Source organism: Rhincodon typus, chromosome 10, assembly GCF_021869965.1.
Source record: "Rhincodon typus isolate 14 chromosome 10, sRhiTyp1.1, whole genome shotgun sequence".
In the NCBI taxonomy this organism is placed as follows: Eukaryota; Metazoa; Chordata; class Chondrichthyes; order Orectolobiformes; family Rhincodontidae; genus Rhincodon; species Rhincodon typus.
The window spans coordinates 11,689,852-11,710,434 of record NC_063341.1 but is presented as its reverse complement, the minus strand read 5'-3'; the positions used below and the strand labels follow the sequence as shown (position 1 = coordinate 11,710,434).

At 42.0% G+C, this 20,583-nt stretch overlaps 1 protein-coding gene across 1 annotated transcript in view; it reads right to left on the bottom strand.

Annotated features, from left to right (window-relative positions):
- Positions 1-14,977, bottom strand: part of LOC109935226 (procollagen galactosyltransferase 2-like) — a 131,673-nt gene extending 116,696 nt beyond the window's left edge. Inside the window, exon 1 of the mRNA XM_048602031.1 lies at positions 14,707-14,977. Coding sequence (XP_048457988.1) covers positions 14,707-14,936 — 230 coding nt within the window. The 5' untranslated portion in view covers positions 14,937-14,977. The remainder of the gene's footprint in view (positions 1-14,706) is intronic.
- Between the last annotated feature and the right edge of the window lie 5,606 nt (positions 14,978-20,583).

The following is a 20,583-nucleotide window of genomic DNA, read 5'->3' as shown; positions in this document are numbered from 1 at the left end:
TACAAAATCTATCTTAAAGGCTCCAACAATACAGCACCCATTCAGTATTGACTGGATTGTAATCTTAGACTTGTGTTTGAAAGTCTCTAGAGAACACATCAGTTCAAATACTCACACTGAATCCTTAATTCCTATAAACTTAAACTAGTTCAGATACTGTCAATACAGTGTGGAGCTGGAGGAACACAGCAGGTCAGGCAACATCAGAGGAGCAAGAAAGTCGAAGTTTCGGGTTTACACCCTTCATCACCTACTGTGCTCCACCAGCTCCATACTGTATTGACTCTGACTTCAGCATCTGTAGTTCTTGCTATGTCCAAGTAGTTTGTAAACTGGACCAGCAGGACATACAAAGTCATGAGAAATGTAGTGTACACGTAGTATGAGAATGGTCATCCTGCAGTGGAATATGTAATAAATATTAAATCATTTGGAACCTGTGCTTAAATGGTACACAATTGGGGTGAATTAATCTGTATGATCGGTCCTAAAGGACATGTTTATTACATGCAAGAGTGAAAAACAAAGCACTTATCTTTTCTCAGCACTGTGACATAATGGCAGTCTTAAGTCTGAACAGACATCATTTATGTACAGCTGCTTTCAATTTTACAAAAACATGCAGTGACAGTGTCATCCAATGAGACAGATCTTGGTTCTGCATCATTTATATATTCCCTTTCATGATCTCAGGAGGTCCTAATATGTTTAATAGCCAATGAAGTACTTCTGAAACGTGGTCACGAGTATCGTAGGAAACATCACAGTCAATTTGCACACAACAGTATTTCACAAATAGTAATGAGATAATAGCCAGATAATCTGTTATTTTAAGCAGTTGGTTGATGGATACATTCCCATCATTACGCTTACTGAGCATAATTTACCAGAGGCGGTATGTGAATATACTCGTAGTACATTATCTTGAACTGCAAATACTTCATGAAGTAATGAAATATTTTAGTCTGATGGGAGTATTACTAACTATATAAATAAAAGAAGAGAAAGATGTTTAACGTAGATGCTATTTGGAGCAATTTGAAGTAACGATTTTAACAGAAGAAATGTACTAGCGCAATTTTAGATAACATTGGTTTACATGCAATTTTCTTCCTGGAAACTGATTATTGAAATCAATAAGCTAAATAAGTCTAGTGACAACTAGTGAAGCTATGAATTGTTTTAACTGCCCCCTTGCTTAGTGAAATGACATTTTAAAATGCTGTCAAACATTCCATGCTCTGCACTAAAGTTGGGAACAATTAAGTAACATGCCCATTTGAAAAAACAGCCTATGAGTGTGCATACGGGGGAGACAGTGGTGGCTTGTATAAGTATATTGGAGGGAGGTATGTGTATGGGGGAGGGAAGGTAGATGGGTGGGAGTGTGTTTGTGGTTTGTGTAAGGTGGCAACAGGATGGATCAGTTTGCAAATTTCATGAGCAGATTGTTAGAGGATCTTAATCATTTGCTCCACCAGAGAAAAATGAATTTTTCTTCAGGCACATTCAACATAATGTGTATTTTATTTTGTGCAAAAACAGAGACTAGTATTGGTCATGGCTTTTACTCACTGATGAACTGATCGATCAGTAAGAGAAAAGGAATCCCCTATAGCCTCTCAATAAGTGCACATGTTGTAATATTGTGCAATATGCTCCAGTATTGTCCCAGGTCATATGGAATTGAGCTGTTCCCAACCAGGAGAGTCGGGTAGACAACTGGTCACACTATCCCTTGAGTAGAGAGAAATTTGACAGTATTCTCCCAACTAATCTCTACGTTGTGGTCTCCACTGGAAGGATCGCTATGCATAGATAGCATCTGAGGATAGAATGGAGTTTGAAGTGTCCATGTTCCTGAATTTTCCTGCGAGTCTACAGGAATTAAAGATACAGTGCTGCGCAAATCCAGGAGAAAAATCTTCAGGTGATCGGTAAACATCGTCATTGTTTTGCATTTTCTTTGAACATTGTCATTTATTAGAATAGGAGATGGAAAACGGACACTTGAAATGGGTCATTTGGTTGGAGAAAGACATCAGAAATAAACTTTTTAGCTCTTCCCCTTCTCCTCAAACCCCACCCTGTCCCCTCCCCTGCCCACACTTTTTTTAAAATCCAGGTTTCCAGCACATTTTAAAAAGTGGCACAAGGGTTTACCGAATGGGAAAACACACTTCTCTGATTTATCACATATTCTTAGATGATGAAACTTGTAGTAATGTGTCCTGAAGGGAACAGTATCTTGCTTAAGATGGTAAAGTGCTCCTTATGGTCATGTATCCATCTACAGTGTAAATCAGTGCCTTTGAGACTGGAAGGCAGGAAATCAGAAAATCAGAAGAGAAGCAAACCATGAGTTAACAGACTGACATATCCTTTTGGCTAGGATTCTCAACTCAACCAACAGTACCATAAATAGATCATCCTGTCAATAATTTATTGCCTGTGAAGCACTTTAAAATGTTTTAGAAATGTAATAAACTGTTAGATCAGTCAACCCTTTTTCTTTAATGAGGACAAGTCAATCATGAAACAATTTTGACAGATTGATTGAACAGACACCATCAATTATATCCCTCATCAATTCCAAATCTCAATTAAGGCAAAGTAAATGAGATAAATGGGAAAAATGGACATGAAACTAGACAGTTGTTAGTATTTGATTGATCCAAAACACATAAAAGATGAATGAGAACAGACAAACTAAACAAGAAATATCATACAATTACCTGGACAATGCTATAATTTTAAATTAGTAGGCCCAGGAGAACATTTTCAGCAAACCCATTAGTTTATTAAGAAATATAAAATACATCTTTGGCCTTATCTTACAGCGATGTAGAACTGATAATACCAAGAAGACCCATTCATCACCAGTAACTTATCGAAGGATCAAGCTGCTGGTCAGAATTTTGGACAACGTGATCCGTAGTATCCCGTGTTGAAGATGCATCAATCAGGCCACTAAAAGTACACCATATATATGAACAGAACAGGCCATTCACTCCCTTGAGCCTGTTTTGCTATTCAAGAGTCGTTGACAAATTATATCTTTGCTCCATTTACCCAACTGGAGTCTCTTAATCCAACAGGCTTCGAGTTACAACGAACCCTAGCCTCAACAGCTTTTAGTGGGAGAGAGATCTTGCTTTCTTTGTGTGAAGAATTGAATCACCCTAAAATGCCTGACTTGAATTTTATCATCATATGCCCTTGTTTCGGACATTTTTTTAAAAAATGTCATTGATACTCCCCAGTGCATATATTTCCAATCACTGTTTCTCTGTTCAGCACTTTATTCATAAGATTTCTACAATCAATCATAAACTCACTTAATTATTTCCAATTTGTATACTACTAAAATCGTGTGATAAAATTCTCATTTGAGGTCTATTATCATATTTAAAAAATTATTCATAGAATGTTGGTGTTGTTGGCTAGACCAGCATTTATGGAATACCAACCAACAACTCCAACTGCAACCCGAGCTACAGATCTTCGTTAAAACATTAAATTTAATCGAATATCTCCAACTGCCAAGAGGGCAATTAAAAAGTGAACCACATTGATATTGTTCTGGAATCAGATGTATGCCAGACCAGCTAGGGATGGCAGATTTCCTTCCCTAAAGGACATTAGTGAACCAGATGAGTTTTACAATATTTGACAGTGGTCACATGGCTGCCATTAGACCAGCTCTTTATTCCAGACTTTTTTTAAATTGAATTCAAGTTTCACCATTTGCCACGGTGGGATTCAAATTATGTACCCAGTACATAAGCCTGGGTACTGGATTACTACACCACCATATCACCGCTACACTACCACCACCATTATCCTCGAGGTGGTCATCTACAGGTATTTTTAATTCCTACACCCTATCTTCCTCAGTCTACTAATTCCAAGCATTTTGGATCTGTGTTGTACCCACTACAATAGCTAGCCCATGACTTGTTTTTGCACATGTCACATTATCCTAACATTTTTCTGCACATAAAACCTATAAGAAATTACTCTACACTGTAGAATGATTGTGTCAGCATTGAGGCTCCTAAATATCTAATTCCAGTAACTATTTGATATCTGTCAAACCTGAAGCTACATGTGGACACTCTGAGCACAAGCAAGCATTTGATCAGAACTTCAACTGAATAAGGGGCCCTCAGTCATGAGATTCCTTGTGCGTAGTGTTAAATTAACAAACTACACAGTTAAGGCTCAGTATTCAGTGCAAGTTCCAGTTTTACACAGACTGCTTCTGAACACTGGTTATCATTCAATGTGCTTGATGGTTTTAAAGTACTTTTTATGTAAGGAATTAAATTACATATTTAGCAGATTTTATTCACATACTGATCTTAGGATCATAGAATCATATAGTACAGAAGAGGCCCTTTGACCCATCAAGTCTATACTGCCAAAAATATATTACTATCTATACTGGTCCCACTTTCCCGCACTACGCCCATAGTCTTGAATGTTATGACACTTCAAGTGCTCATCCAAGGATTTTTTTAAAGGTTATGAGGCTTCTTGCCTCAAATATCCTCCCAGGTAATGTATTCCAGACACCCACCACCTTCTGGGTGTAAACTTATTTCCTCAAACACCCTATAACCCTCCCGCCTTTCACACCTTGAATTCTGTACACCAAAAGTAACTTTTAAACTCTTTGAATATATGGAGATCGTTCACATTCCTGAGCTCAGAAAATATCAAAAGAATAAGTCTTTTAGGCTCTTGTCTTTTTTAATGCTTCAATGGATTGCCAAAACTGGCCTATGCAGTTAACCTTCATCTGTTTTAGCTATGCCAAGCAGCATGTTACTTTTGCCACATAACATAGACAACCACACATACTAATCATGCAAGATGTACTATTGAGGTATATACTGAAACAGTACACAAGGTGCACAATAAATTGGAAAGCCTTTGCAAAATGTAAAAGGTAATATCCTTCTCAATGTCTAAGTTATATGTACAGAACCAAAATAATACGGGTCAAACAGCTTTTGCAGTGTCAATTCACACACCATTAGAAGCAGCAAAGTAAAAACAGAAAATGCTAAAAATATTCAGCTGCCTGGTAATAGCAAGAAAGTGGGAAAATACGGAAAGAATGAGAAATTAGAATCTCGATATTGACAAAATATTTTATGATATTCTCCCTCAAGCCTTCAATGGTGAAATCAGAATCTTGCCATTCAGTGGAAACTACTATAGTTCCACGCAGTTGCACCTCATTAAAGCCATTACTTCATTTTATTGAAACGAGATTCCCAAGTGTCCTCTCAATCCCTGAGAAGCTGGACAATGCAAATTCCTGACAGTCAGAGGGTATCTGAGGAGAGCCTGACTAGTTTAGGATTATTTTCGCTGGAGTTCAAATGAATGGGATGGGATCTCATAGACACTGATAAAATTCTAATAGGAGTAGACAGGGTAAACGCAGGGAGGATGTTCCCAAGGGTGGGTGTGTCCAGAACCAGGGATCACAGTACGAAGATTCGGGGTAGACCATTTGGGAGGGAGATGAGGAGACATTTCTTCACCCAGACAGTGGGGAGCCTGTGGAATTCATTATAACAGGAAGTAGTTGATGCTAAAACGTTAAATGTATTCAAGAAGTGGCTAGCTATAGCACTTGAGATGAATGGGATCAAAGGTTATGGGGAGAAAGCAGGATTAGGCTACTGAGTTCGCCGATCAGCCATGACCGTGATGAATGGCGGAGCAGGCTTGAAGGGCCAAATGGCCTCCTCCTGCTCCTAGCTTCTACGTTTCTATGTTTGCCTTTTTGACTCTCCTTTGACTGGACCATTTGATGAAACACAGTGTGTTTGCTATGTAAGCTACTGGTATATAATGCAGGTGTGATGTTAATGTAACACAGTGGCGTGCAGCGAAACGCATAGTAACTAGTCAGCACTCCCACTGTGACAAGCTGCCTGACCCTTCCTCTGTGCTAGAAATGCAATGTAACCCACACAGAGGCTGGCAGTCCATAACTAAGTACTGAGGGGCCTATGTGCTTAAAAAAACCCACAATTTAACCCACACAGAGGCTGTAGAAGCACAGAACGCACAAGTCAGTGCTGAAGTCAGTGACTGTGCACTAAGAGATCAATATGAAGTAAATAGAGTTGGCAGCTTCCTATTAAGTGCAGAGTGAGTGAACAGTAAACAGTAAGTATTGCACCTGCATTGGGCGAATATGAGTCCCTCCACACCAAGTAACTCGGAAGAAGTATGCAAGTCGTGGGTGCCCCTGAACTCCGAAGTACCACAGTGAAGGGCTTAAATAATGTGTGAGTTGGTCCAACTGCAGGGATGTTGATGTGGTGATGTTGACGGGGTTGTTGATACTGACTTGAGTGGATGATGGCTCATGGAGGATAGTGGCCGTGGAGGGATGTTGTTGTAAAGAAGCAGTTGGATGATGGCTGGGACAAGCATTCAGTCCTGCCATCCCCAGAATCAGCTGGGTACACCTTCGCTGAACTCCGTCAAGAGCAAGTGCATCCTTCCTCAGAAAAGGAACCCAAAACTGTACACAATATTCTAGGTGCAGCTTCACCAAGGCCCTGTATAAGTGCAACAACACATCCCTGCTCCTGTACTCGAAACCTCCCACAATGAAGGCCAACATACCATTTGCCTTCTTTACCACCTGCTGCACCTGCATGCTTAACATCAGTGACTGGTGCACAAGGACACCCAGGTCTCTCTGCACACTCCTCTTTCCCAATTTACAGCCATTCAGGTAGTAATCTGCCTTCTTGCTTTTGCTTCCAAAGTGAATAACCTCACATTTATCCAAATTATACTGCATCTGCCATTGATTTGTCCACTCACCCAACCTGTCCAGATCATGTTGCAGGATCTCTACATCCTCATCACAGTTCATCCTCCCACCCAACTTGGTATTATCTGCAAACATTAAGATGTTACATTTTGTTCCCTCATCAAAATCATTAATTTATATTGTGAATAGCTGGGGTCCCAGCATAGATCCCTCTGGCACCCCATGAGTTACTACCTGCCAATTTGAAAAGGACCCATTATTTCCTACTCCATGTTTCCTCTCTGCCAACCAGTTTTCTATCCATCTCATCACACTCCCCCAGTCCCATGCACAATAATCTCTTATGCGGGACTTTGTCAAAAGCTTCCTGAAAGTCCAAATGTACCACATCAACTGGCTCCCCCTTGTCAACTCTACTGGTTACATCTTCACAGAATTCCAACAGATTTGTCAAGCATGATTTCCTGTTCATAAATCCACGCTGATTCTGTCTGATCCTACCTCGGCTTTCTAAATGCTCTGCAATAAAGTCCTTGATAATGGATTCAAGAGTTTCCCCCACTACCAATGTTAGACTTATTGGTTTATAATTGGTGTTTTCTCTCTACCTCCCTTTCAGAGAGTTGACAAGGAGGAGCCAGTCAATGTGGTATATTTGGACTTTTGGAAAGTGTTTGACAAAATCCCGCATTAGAGATTAATGTGCAAGATTAAAGTGCATGGGATTGGGGGAAGTGTATTGAGATGGACAGAAAAAGACAGCAGGTTTTAGTAGGGTAAAGGAGAACGAGGGTCAGTCAGGAGAGACCACAACAGCTAGTCAAGGGTCTTGTCCAATTCCATTCCAGGGGATTAGCCAGGGTCAGTTAGGCACTTGGTCACCCTAGAGGCCAGGGATCCATGATCAGTCGAATGCAACCAGTCTAGGAATTATGGATAGGTTAGTCAGAGTGCTGTGGTGACATCACTCTGAGGGCAGCCAGTGATAGCGAAGGAACAGTGATATATTTCCAAGTCAGGATAGTGAATGGCTTGAAGAAGAGCTTGGTGATGTTGATACCATGTATCTGCTACCCTTGTCCTTCAAGATGGAAGTGCTCGAGGATTTGGAAGGCACTGTCTAAGGAGGCTTGATGAATTTTGCAGCATATCTTGTTGATGGTACGCACTGCTCCTACTTTGTACTGGAGATGGAGGGACTGAATGTTTGAGAATGTGATGCTAATCAAGCAGACTACTTTACCTGGATGGTGTCAAGCTTCTTGAGTGTTGTTAGAGCTGCATCTATCCAGGCAAATGGGCAGTATTCCATCACTGAATTGTGCTGTGTAGATATTGGGCAGGCTTTGGAGAGCTAAGAAGCGAGTTACTCACCACAGGAGTCTTAGCCTCTGACCTACTCTTGTAGCTGACATTTTCAGCATCTATAGTTCAATGCTTATAAACTAAACATAGAGATGTGGGTTAATAAGATCATTAAGGAATAATACAAATATTTTGGGTACATTTGCAGAGGGACAGAATTGAAGAGCAAAGAAATTACATTAAATATGTCTAAAACCTTGGTGAGACCCTAACAGTTTTGATTTTCCTATTACAAAAACAGTGTAGGGATATTGGCTCAAAAGAACTCTACCAGAAATTAAATGAATCAGCAACAACTGAATAGGCTGGGCTTCTTCTATCGAGAAAGGAGAAGACTGAGGAGAAACATAATAGAGATATATATTATGAAAGAGTTTGATACCATGGTTTAGAGAAGATTTCATTATGAATCAAAGTAGCCAAAACTAGGCCCCATAAATGCAATATATTCACTCACCTGGAGAATATACGGAAAATCTCTCATGAATTAGGAGTAATTTATTCGCATTATTCAAGATTGCTTAAGCAGCAGTAAACAGAGAATACCAACAAACAAGTCACTTTTGAGGTGGCATGCTACAAGGAGCAATAGTTGGGCCTGAGCTACTTATAAGCTCTATCAATTACTTAGACGAGCAGGCTTAGTATAATGTATCCAGGTTTGCTAACAATACAAAACTAGGTGGAAAAGGATGAAAAGAGACAAATGGATATGTACCAGTTAAGTGACTGGGCAATGAAGTGATTAACAGAGATATTTAAAGGGAAATTAGATACACAAAAAGGAGAATGGAACAGAAGGATGTACTGATTGGGTTAGAAGAAAAGAGATGGTAGAAGTTTCACGCAGACTAGATAATCAGAATGGACTGGTCCTTTGACGTACATTTTAGACAATGTATGTAACATTTAAATTTGATAATCGTCTTCATGTTTCTGGATCAGTAACCTTCTTTGACAGTGCAACTGGATAGTTAATGTCATGTGCAACCTTACAATGAGGCACCATTTTCTGATGTGAAATAATTAGACATGTAAACAGCTCTCAGTTCTTGCTTAAATTCGCACATCCGGTTCTTAATTTTATACATCTCCATGTTAAACTCCTATATAAGCATTCGTAATGCAAACCGTCGATGTAAATTTGTTGCATTGTAATTACACTTCCCGTGTTGCAGTGCTTCCACTGGTGTGAGACAGTAATTACAGCATGACAGGATTATATGGAGAAATTTCATTACTAATGCCCTCAATGTTGCAGTAGTGATGAGGCAAAACTGTATGATTATTTCTCTGATTGGTGTGAGTCTTACAGACACAGTTGAAGATATGGTGGAGTGCAATGTTTAAGTTCCTGCACACTAATTAATTAGAAATCACTAACTCAGAGAGATCTTGCCCTTTTACTCTGGATTACCAGTCCGAACACTTCCCTGAGAATATTACATTTTGTTAAAGCAGAGTAGCTAGAATAGGATACTAAGCCCTAAGGTACTACAATTGCTGAAAAAATTGTCTTGCGAAAATTTTTATTACTTCATCTTCCAAGGTCTGTCTTTACAAATAGACAGCTTTTTCTATAGTGGGAAATTTTGATTTTGTTAAAGTTTCTAACGAAACAATAACTGGAAATCCTGCATTAGAAAGAGACATTTCGATAAAGATACTAAACTGACAGCAAACGTTTTGCAGGTCTCTGTTAGATTAGTAAGAAATTAAAGATGATCACTGTATTTTAGTTTCTGGTTTGCAATCTGTGAGAATACTTTGACACGAATGTCTGTTTGATGACATCACTGTCATTGGATGCCTAGAGGTTCCCTTAATTTCATGTCAGATTCAAACTAGTGTTGGGAAAGAAAATTAATGGCATAGAGATTGCTCGAGTTTTGTGGGCAGCTTTCATGCCGATCATCAGCAAGTGTTATCATTTTGCCACTGAGCATGAGAACTTATGATGGAAATGTTGACTGGAAAAACGCAGACTGATACAATATTCATGTAATGTTACCAACACTGAATGTGCTGACATCCAATTCAGAAGCAACTTATTCAGATATGAAATACAAGTATAGGGACTACAAACAGTTAATAGTTGTTGAGAAGATGATTTATCATGATCACTGCTAAACATTTGTTTCTTTCACTCCCAAATACATGGAAGTATCTTTTTATTTAACTTTGAACAACTTAAGTGAAATACAGAATATGAATGGCATCCAGGCTGGTAATATCATTGCTTCTTAATTTTGCCACTGGATAATGGGCTCTTAAGACATTACCTCAGGATGGGAGGCTGAGGAATGGGAGTCGAGGCAGACTGCTGAATGATGTTTGGAGAGAGCAGAGAGGGAAGGGGAAGAATTAGGCTAGAGGTCAGAAAGAGACAGTGACTGCGGAATGGGATAGATGTAAGCCTTGCACTCCCAGCAGAGCCGAGAGTGGCAGCAACATGTTGAGTGGGACCTAGGGATAGAGACAGGAGATGGAGAGAGAGAAGCAATTGGCACAGTGAACTGTGGAACTTCACAGAATAAGTAGCCAAAGATTGTTCCTGCTACTGGATGAATGGGGAATAAGGGGACCCAGACAGGATTCACACTTGAAGAACCAAAGGTCAAGGGAGAAGGAAGCCGGTTTTACTGAGTACTTTTATGCCGAGGAATAAATTACTGCAAGTGGATATTGGAGTACAGACTAGACCACTTTTTAAAGACAATGATACAAATACTTGAAAAGGTCTAATTTGAGAAAACTGACAGAAATGAAATTACAACAGAGAATCAGTACATCATAGGCAAGGCAGGGGAAGTGAATTTCCTCCTTCTGTTCTTCAATATCTGTTGTTCTATGTAGAACCCAGGTCTGAACTAAACTCGAATGAGACAGGGAGAGATACCATAATGTTTTATAGACTTCAAGTGAACAAAACATTACCTGAACATACTGCTAGGGATGCTTCCAAACTTAATAGGCTGACCTGACCCCCACCACCACCACTGCTCCTTCTCTTCCCCCCCCCCCACCCCATTCCAGTCTGGGGTTCTCCTGGCAAGGAGCTGACGTCGGGCTAAACTGCAGTCTAACTGAATCAGAGACCTCTCCACACAAATAACCCAGCTCAGGGACTTCTGGATAGAAAACCCTGGAAGAAACAGGCTCTTCAGTCCAGGGAAAAGAAACAGATGTGAAAATATTGGAGATTAGATGTGGAAACCCCTCCTTGGAGCCTGCCTGATACTTTGGGATCCCACTGCACATGCCGGAACTGTGCTGTTCAGCCTTGTTTTGTAGTGCGCGGGAAACTTTATCAGTCAAACACACACACACAAACACAATTAAAACACAGGATAGCCACTGACTGGTTTCCCTTCCCACGTTAACACTTTATTTTCCCGAAGAAATTGTACAACATCCGTGCGGAGAGAGAGAGAGAGCTGTGTTGAGTATTGAGAATAAAAGCTAAGATATTTGCAGACAGTAACATGAAGGTGGAGGCGGTGCTGGAACGGATTAAATCCGCCCCTATGCCCGTGAGTAACACCGGATTTGGGGAAGAATGGGGTGCTAAAGCAGGACAGGACAGCGTCACTGCTAGATCTAGAAAAGAAAGCAGTGTCTGTAGCCACTGTAATTTCTTCTACAGGTAAAATTGGGACGTCATTGAAAGCAGGGAGCTTCTTCGGAGCTGGCGAATAGCCTGATAGAAGAGGCAACTCCCCAGCAGGGGGGCTCTGTGATCAGTCTCCTGGCTGCTTGCTGCCCGATGTGCTGAGGCTCCACGCCGTCGGCTAGCAGGTTAGGAAGTCACCCACTTTCAGAGTCCACCAGGACACCCAGGCGCTGTTTGACTGGATGGCGAATGCTCTCCCGCTGCCCTATATGGGGATGGGCCGGCGGGGGCGGGTGAAGTCTGGGCTGCCCAACACGCTTAGCTCTGTACTGCAGACACACACACAGAGCCGAGTGGAAAGCTCTCGGTGCGTTTTTAAAAGAGTCACATTGACAGACTGCCTGCCCCATTGCCAAAGGGTTGACGACTGACCGGCATCAGGCTCCGTTTCTGCTCCCCCCTTCCCTGCGCTGAATGAAACAAAAACGATAAAAGCAGGACGCGACCTAACATATGCCGGTCTAACTGCTCCCCCATCCTGGATTCTTATCCTGGGAAGAAGGTGCTGTCCTGTTGCGGATAGAGGCTGCACGATTCCTCCTCAGTCCCAGAGATTCCGGGACAGCCAATGTTTACAAATCGGGGGCGAGTGTAAATAAATCTCGAACAGATTCAACGAGTATTCATGTCCAAAAAAAAAGAGACGGAGCAGGGCTCAGTCAAAAACCTTAAAACAAAAACAGAAAGTCTGGAGAAACTCGGCAGCATCTGTGACGAGGGAGAAAAACACAACTAACGTTGCGAGTCTAGTGAGCCTTCTTCAGAACTGGACTCAAAACGTTAACTCTGGTTTTCATTTTATTCCGGTCAAAAGTACCTGATCGAGCAGAAGGACCAGATTGTTATTATTGAAGTAGCGATGTTAGCATTTTCAATGTAAAACAAAAAGAGGGACTTTAATCGCAACTCTTCCATCCCCTATCAAATATGTTCATTAACAAAATATTGTCATAACTGTAAGCGACAGCGACAAGGAATGGATGAATGTACCTAGTCCACTATCAGCCTGATTGATCGTACCAAATGACCAGCCGCAGTCGTTACCTTTACGCCTTTAAGCCCCTCCGTTTTATTTGTTTAACAATAAGACTTCTAGGAAAAGCCAAACAAACATCACATGTCGAAGATTCAAAGTAGAGGCAGGCCACACACATACCACCCCTGCTACTAAACATCCTCCAACTCTCAACTGATGAACTGTCAACATCATTAGTAGTTCACTAACTCTCACACACTCTACACAGTAACGGATCAGCGCTGCCTCCCAAACGCCAGACGAGACAATCCTCCCCACCACGCAGTTTCAATCTGATCTCGCTCATTTGTACTGTATACATCAAAACTGGTTAACAGCTAGGGAGGTGTCAGCCCGTTAGAAATAACCCCGAACCGTCTTCCTCCTGAACTAACTACCTTCTCCTCTCTCTCCAAACGTTTCAAAAGGGGGAAAAAGATGTTCCAAGGAAATGTCATAATATATAAAGTTTACTTTAAATAAGTTTACCTTAACGCTAATGTGTCATGTCATGCCTGGATTCCTCGTCACAGTATTCGTGGGAGGCAGGGAAAAAACTCTACTATCCTCCTGAAACCTCGGGGCAAAAAAAACCCTTCCGAGGAGTGCAAAGGAAAGATGTGCAGACCACAGTGTGGGGGCAGGTGGTAGAAAATGGGGTATGGGCGTGAGATCTGAAGGGGCTTGGTATACAGCCCTAGGGGAATGGGAGCTCAGTAATTTCTTTTATCTCAAAGTATACTTTATTCATAAATATAGTCTCTAAAACAGTTCGATTCCGTACAGTAGCATATGAAGAAAACAAACAAAACATTGGAGTTTGACGCTATCCAACAAAAAAAAATCAAAGGCACTGCAGATGTTCTGAGCTCAGTTGTTCAACGCGCGATTACTCTGTCTTGCCTCTCCCCCGTCCCCCACCGCACACACATCTCCCTAAAATACAAAGCAGTAGTTTCCCCACGTCTACGTAGAGGTTATAAATACCGGTGAGAGGTGGCAGGATTGGGAGCTGCCTGTTGGTGCGGAACATTTATATAGAGTCGGGTTTGGGGAAGGGGGTGTTGCTGTGGGGGGTGGGGGGGATTGGAATGGATTAAATCCGCCTCTGATTTGGCCGCATCAGCGAAGGGGCGGCGCTAACGCAGTGCAACAGAACACAGACCCCGTCGCTAAATCCAGGGGAGAAACGCCTCTCTCTCTCTCCCTATTCTCCAACTCCCACTCCCCCCATTATATTTAGGTAACACCAAGGACATGTTATGGAGCTCGGGATGGGGCTCCGCTGTTTCCCGTTAGCCCCGTTGACAGGTAGTCAGACCCACGCAGGGCCTCGTATCAGACCCATTCCGGGAATAAATGGGATTGAATAAAGCTCTGTGCTGAAGCAGAAACAAAATGAGACGCGCCGACACCGAGAGCCCAAACTGCCCACACCAACTCACATTTCAACAGCGTAACACCATATAAACAAAGCGGCCAATCCGTCCCCCCCGTCTACAATCCCTGAGAATATTTCATACAGGTGTCTCTGTCGACAAGACATCAGCCAAACTGGAGGAAACGACCCAGGCGTTTTCCCTCTCCATACCTGCTAACACGCTTTAAATCGTTTATTTGAAAGTGGTGCAAATATTAGCCGGGCTCCCACTGAGCCGGTAGCCGAGGGAAAAAAAAATGAATCAAGAATTCAGCCAGTGTCATTCACATCCCCTGCTCACACTTAATCTTCCTCAGACAGATACAGCTCACTAGATGTATCGTGGGAATACTGGGGTCATTTAAAGGTGTTTATTTTTCAAAGCAAATACGACAAATCTATTTCGAGCAAGTCAAACTCACCAGAGAGCGATTCTGTCCTTAGGGTAGTCTAGTCTCTCGATGCAACCCAAATAGTAGGGCAGTGTGTGCGCCGCGTTCCGGGCTATGATGGCCAGCAAAACCTTCGGCCTTTGTAAGGCCGACTCCTCCAACAGGATTTCCTCTGGAAAATGAGCCCCATCGTCTGCAATCGCGGTCACCAAGAGCAGCAGGCAGAGGAGAGACATGGGGAGATGTGTGCACGCAGCCATGTTGTAGTAGGTGCTCTTAAAGCGAGGCTTCCTATCCTGTCTTGACGAGCACCGAGCTAGCGCTGACTCCCTCCTCTCTCCCTCTCTCTCTCCTTTGACTTTTATCACCCTGTGATCTGCATACACTCTAAAGGCATCCAATAGACAAACATGCTTCAGGCAGACCGACTTGGCACGAATCTGTTGCCTGGATTTAAGTACCTGCAAAACTCACTCCCGAGTAAAGGGGATCACAGAAGCAGAATGATTGAGCAATATTTTGCTTTTATCACAACAAATCTAACGCGTAGATGACTTTGTTTATTCATTGCCTTCTTTCTTGCTTTCTCTCTCTCTTCAGGTGCCGTTCAGTTTTTAGGCGCCGATTTTTTTGAAACTCTTTAAACTTGTCGAATGCATTTAGAGTGAACAAAGATTTAGCAAAGCGAATCCAGTCACCGAGTGGGTGAAGGGAGGGGAGGAGAAATTCCCTCAGAGACTAATCAAATTTGAGTTGCGAGTAAAGGTTGGGATACTGAAACACTACAGCACCCCGCCCCAAAGTATGTCATAATTCAATTTACATCGTATGATGTGTGATTTTTTTATCCCGAAATAACAAATTCGCCCCTGGAAGCAGAAACTTACTGCCACAAATCACCTCTCCCCTCTCATACAGCTAATACCCTACAACAGACAGTGTCAATGTTATAGTCACTCAGACTGCATTACAATGGAGTCAGAAATCACAGGTCATCAAAAACACGAACGCAGCAAACTTGGTGCTTCTCCAGCTAATTTTAAAAAGGGAGATGGGGGGAGGGTTAATGGTTCCATGAGTAATTGCAGTGTGATAATGCTGCTCAGGAAGATCTCACATTAGATCCCTGGGCTGTGCTGTGTTACCTGATCTCATTCAGATTGGCAATTACACAGGTTTACATGGTATATATGGTATAGAAACAAACCATTTAGCCCAACCAGTCCAAATGGGGGATTGTGCTCCCTCCACATACCCTTCTTCATCTCTAAATCGATCATTGTACCTGGTATTCACTTCGCTGTCATGTTTCTTTAGCTTCCCTGTAATTGTATCTACACTATTCATTTTAACCACTCCCTCTGATAATGAGTTCCAACTTCCGTTCACTTCAGGTTCAACACTTTTTTGATAAACAAATTTCTTTCAGATTCCTTATTAGTAACCTTGATGACCAATTTATGTTGTTTTCTTCTGGTTATGATCCACGCCACAACAGAAAACATTCTTTCTGTAGCCATCTGTGAAAACCTTTCATAACTTTTAGACATCTTTCAGGTCACTCCTCAAGTGACCTCCCTATTCCTTCTACTGAAGTGTACTCTGCATTGAACTTTATTTGCCAATTATTTGCCTAAAAACACTAAGCTTATTATTGCCCTCCTGTAATTTGTTGTGGTCCTCCTTAGTATTGGCTACCCTCCCAAATTGACACTATTCACAAACTAGAAATAGTATTTTTGATTCCAGAGTCTAAATTGCTAATGTACGTTGTGAACAGCATCAGTGGTTCCAGTATTGACCATTGTACAACACCACACACCACCTTCTGCCACTGTGAATAACAACCCATTACTTCAACTCTCTGCTTTCTGTCTTGAAGCCACAGGTAATCTGTTGTGCTATTGTCCCGATTCCACAGGCTCTGACATAATGCATTATCCTCTGGCACCTTGTTGAAGGTTTAGCAAATGTCTTCCTCAGCATCAGCAGGCCATGGAATGGTTAAAAAAGACAAAGATCCTATTTTAAATGTCATCTAGTTTAGTCAATCATTTTCATCATTGGCAAGAAAATTATTTGCTATTGATCCAAGATTGCCCTTGACAAGTTGTTGTAAGACTTCTGAGGAAAAGTCTGTGATACTCTGGAATGACAAAAATCGAATAATGATGCAAAGCAAAAGGACATGGTAATCAAATAAGTAAAGAACAAAAATCAGGTCAAGAAAAGGTATAAATAGAAAATTGCTGAATCATCATCTTTGAAAGTGGATGTCTTAAAAAAATGTGCAGGCAGAGGTTAAGATCTGATCAATGTTGAGTCTGGAAGGTGTGAAAGTGTCTAATTGAGAAATGAAGTTAGATTGGGAGTAAACCAGAGAATTAAAATGACAATTGATCATAAACACAGTCATGCTTGTTTGGGGAAAGATAAGTCTCAATCTGTGTTTGGTCCCACACCACCCCAGTGCAGTGGAGACTGCACTGTCAGCAGCAGATACAAATTGAGATACGTAAAAGTAAAATGTAACTACATTTGGAAGGCGTGTTATGGGTCAGGGACAGTGCAAAGGGGAGGTACTGCTTCCTCAGCAATCACATGGAAAGGTAACTGAGAAGGGGAGGTATTGGTGGACATGATTGAGGAATGGAGCAGGGTGTCATGGAGGGAATGATCCTTTTGAAATGTTTGGGAAGGAGGGGGAGGCAAGATGACTTTGTAGATGACAGAAATGGTGTTGGATGATCCATTGCCTGTGAAGGCTGGTGAGTGAAAGGTGAGGACGATGAGAATGCTATTATTGGGTTGGGGTTGAGTGGAATCAGTGAGAGCAGCTGTGAGAAATGAGGTGGACATGGCTGAGAAGGCTGTCAGTCACAATGGTTGAAGAGAAATGAAGACATATTGGAAGCTCTGATAGGGGAGGCTGTACTATCAGAACAGATATATCAGAGAGGAGAGACTGGGAAAATGGAATTGAGAGTGAAGGGAGGTGCATTGTGGCAAGCTGTGGCACTGAATAAGCTTACAGTGAGTACCTATACTGCTGACAGCTTATCACTACAAATGGAGAGGGAGAAGGTGAGGAAGTTAGGGGAAGAATCAGAGGTGGATCATACGGAAGACAGAGGGATGGAATTTACAAACAAAATTGATTAAACTTTCCAGTTTGGGGCAAGAGCAGAATGTAGCACTGATACGCCATTAATCTGAGGGAATGAGGGCGAGGGTCTGATGAGCATAGATGCAGAATAAATTCCACATATCTAACAAAAAAGATAACCGTAGCCAGGATTCATGCAGCCTGCTGTAACTGTACCATATATTTGGAGGAGGTAAATGGGGTCAAATGAGAAGTGACTCAATGTAAGGAAAGGTTCAGCCAGGTACAGGAGGATGGCAGTGGATGGGGATTGGTTGGGCTTCTGTTCAAGCATGTAACAGAGATTCCACAGCCGCCTAGTTGGGCATGCAGGCAAAAGGAAATGGGTATCAATGATGTAAAGCAGTCAGATATGGCTGGGAAACTGGAAACTATTAAAGTGGCATACATTCTTGGAAGAGGTAGAGAGAGAAGGAGGAAGAGATTGGATGAAGTGAAAAGAATTGAGTTGAGACAGAAGGAAATAAGTTCCATCAGTCAAGAACAAGTTGAAATGGTGAATCCACTAGGTCAGTTCTGTTTGTAGGCCTTGGGAAGAAGGTAGAAGCAGGATATGGAGGTCCTTTGGGTTGATGCAGAAGGGAGATGAGGTCAGTGACAACCTAGGATATGATCACTTAATGTTTGATGGTGTAATCATGGTCTAGGATGAGGCAGGAAGAGATGCCATAGTGTTGATGTTGTGTTTCTACAAGTTAGAGGATAATTCACCAAACAACAGTAGTGGCAGCCTCGCCAGCAGGTTTAGTTACAAGTTTCAAGTTGAACCTGAGAGTGGCAAATATTAGTGGGAAACCAGGAGATTGGGAAAGTTTTAAAAAACACTAAAAATTGGTGACAAAATTAACAAAGAGGGAGAAAATAAACTTTGAGGGTAAATTTGCAAGTAATATCAAGATAGACAGCAAGAGTTTCTTTAAAGATATGAAAAGGAAGAGAGAAGCCAAAGTGAAAGGAGGTCCACGAGAATAAGAGGCTGGGAAACAATAATGGGCAACCAGGAATTGGCAGAGAAGTTGAATAAGTACTTTGCATTAGTCTTCACAGTAGAAGGCACTAATACTTACTCCAGTTTTGAAAAAGGGTCACTGGTTTCAAAATGTGAACTCTGCTTTCTCTCCACAGATGTTGCCAGCTCTGCTGCATTTCTCCAGCAATTTCTGTTTTTCTTCCAGAGATAAAAGGACTGTCTTATGAGAAGAGGTTGAGTAGGATAGACCTGCACTCACTGGAGTTTTGGAGATTGAGAGATGACCTGATTGAAGCATACAAGATTCTTCAGAGATGTGGCAGGGGGTAGATGTGGAGAAGTTGTTTCCTCTTGTGGAAGAGTCTAGTACCAAATGACATAATCTCAGGATAAGAAGCCGCAAATTTAAAACAAAGATGCAGAGGAATTTGTTCTTTCAGAGAATAATGAATCTCACAGGTTTGTCATTAAGTATATTCAAGACTGAGATAGTCAGAATTTTAATCAGTAAGAGAATCAAAGGATAAAGGTGAAATAACTCCACAGAGGCTGGTATCCTGTTATTTATTTACACGCGCGTAGTACTTGACACTGGTCAGGCTTCCTCAGAGCCAACTCTCAGAGTGAACAGAACGTATGACACTCTGTTTATATCTGTCAGCCAGGACTCCATGATTGGACCAGATTAACAGCCCCAATCAGGAAACTCATAGTCTATGATGTCCACCTGGCTGACCTCGTTATAATCACTACATTTCCCCTCCCCCACTTCTAATTCTGGGGATGTAGGCCTGTTCTTTTTTTGTAGCTCCTCCTGCGTGTGGTTCCTCCGACTCAGCCTCGGATACAGGCAACATGTACTGGAGCACAGCCCACCTTTTGCACCCAGAGCATCTCGGAAGATATTCATCCTCGTCTTCAGGTGGTAAAGGGGTCGAGACTGTGACATTCGCCATGTCCACCTCAGACTCTGAGGTTCCTTCGATGACGGGGGGGTGGGAGAACCAAGGGTACCGACAGCCTTTCTGGCTGTTCTGAGGGGCCTGGTGTGTTCTGCTCCTGCTCCCTGTTTGTGAGTTTCCAGCTTTCATGTGGTCCACGTGTTTGTTCAGGACCACCTTACCTACCTGAACTTTGTAGGTCATTGAACCTGACCTCGGTTTGACCATGCCCGTTACCCATGCAGGGCCATTCCCATGGTTCTGGCATCAAACCTCCTCTCACTGAAGTAAACTATCTCTCTCACATGGCAGAGTCTTGTGTCCAGTATTGGCATTCCTGATGCCAGTTCACCCTCAACCCCCAAGTCTGGAAAGATCAGATTTAACATGGTGGGGTGTCTTATCCCCATTAGCAACTCTACTGGAGATATCCCTATAGTTGCATGAGGGGTGGTCCTATGATAAAATAGGAACCAGGAAAGTTTGGTATCAAGTGAGGCTGTAGGACGTTTCTATAAGTCTGTTTTCAAAGTTTGGAATGCTCTTTCTACCAGATCCTTGGATGATGGATGGTATGGAGCTGTCCTTGTATGTCGAATGCCATTCAACTTTAGGAAATGCTCAAATTCTCAGCTGGTTAACGATGGCCTGTTGTCTGAGACCCACATTTCCAGGAGTCCGTGTATTGCAAAAGATGCTTGCAGCTTTTTTATCGTCGCCCCCGTGTTTGATGAATGAACTCTATGCACATCTGACTACATTGAATGGGCGTCCACAATGAATAAGAACGTTGAGCTCATGAAAGAACCTGTATAGTCTATGTGCAGCCG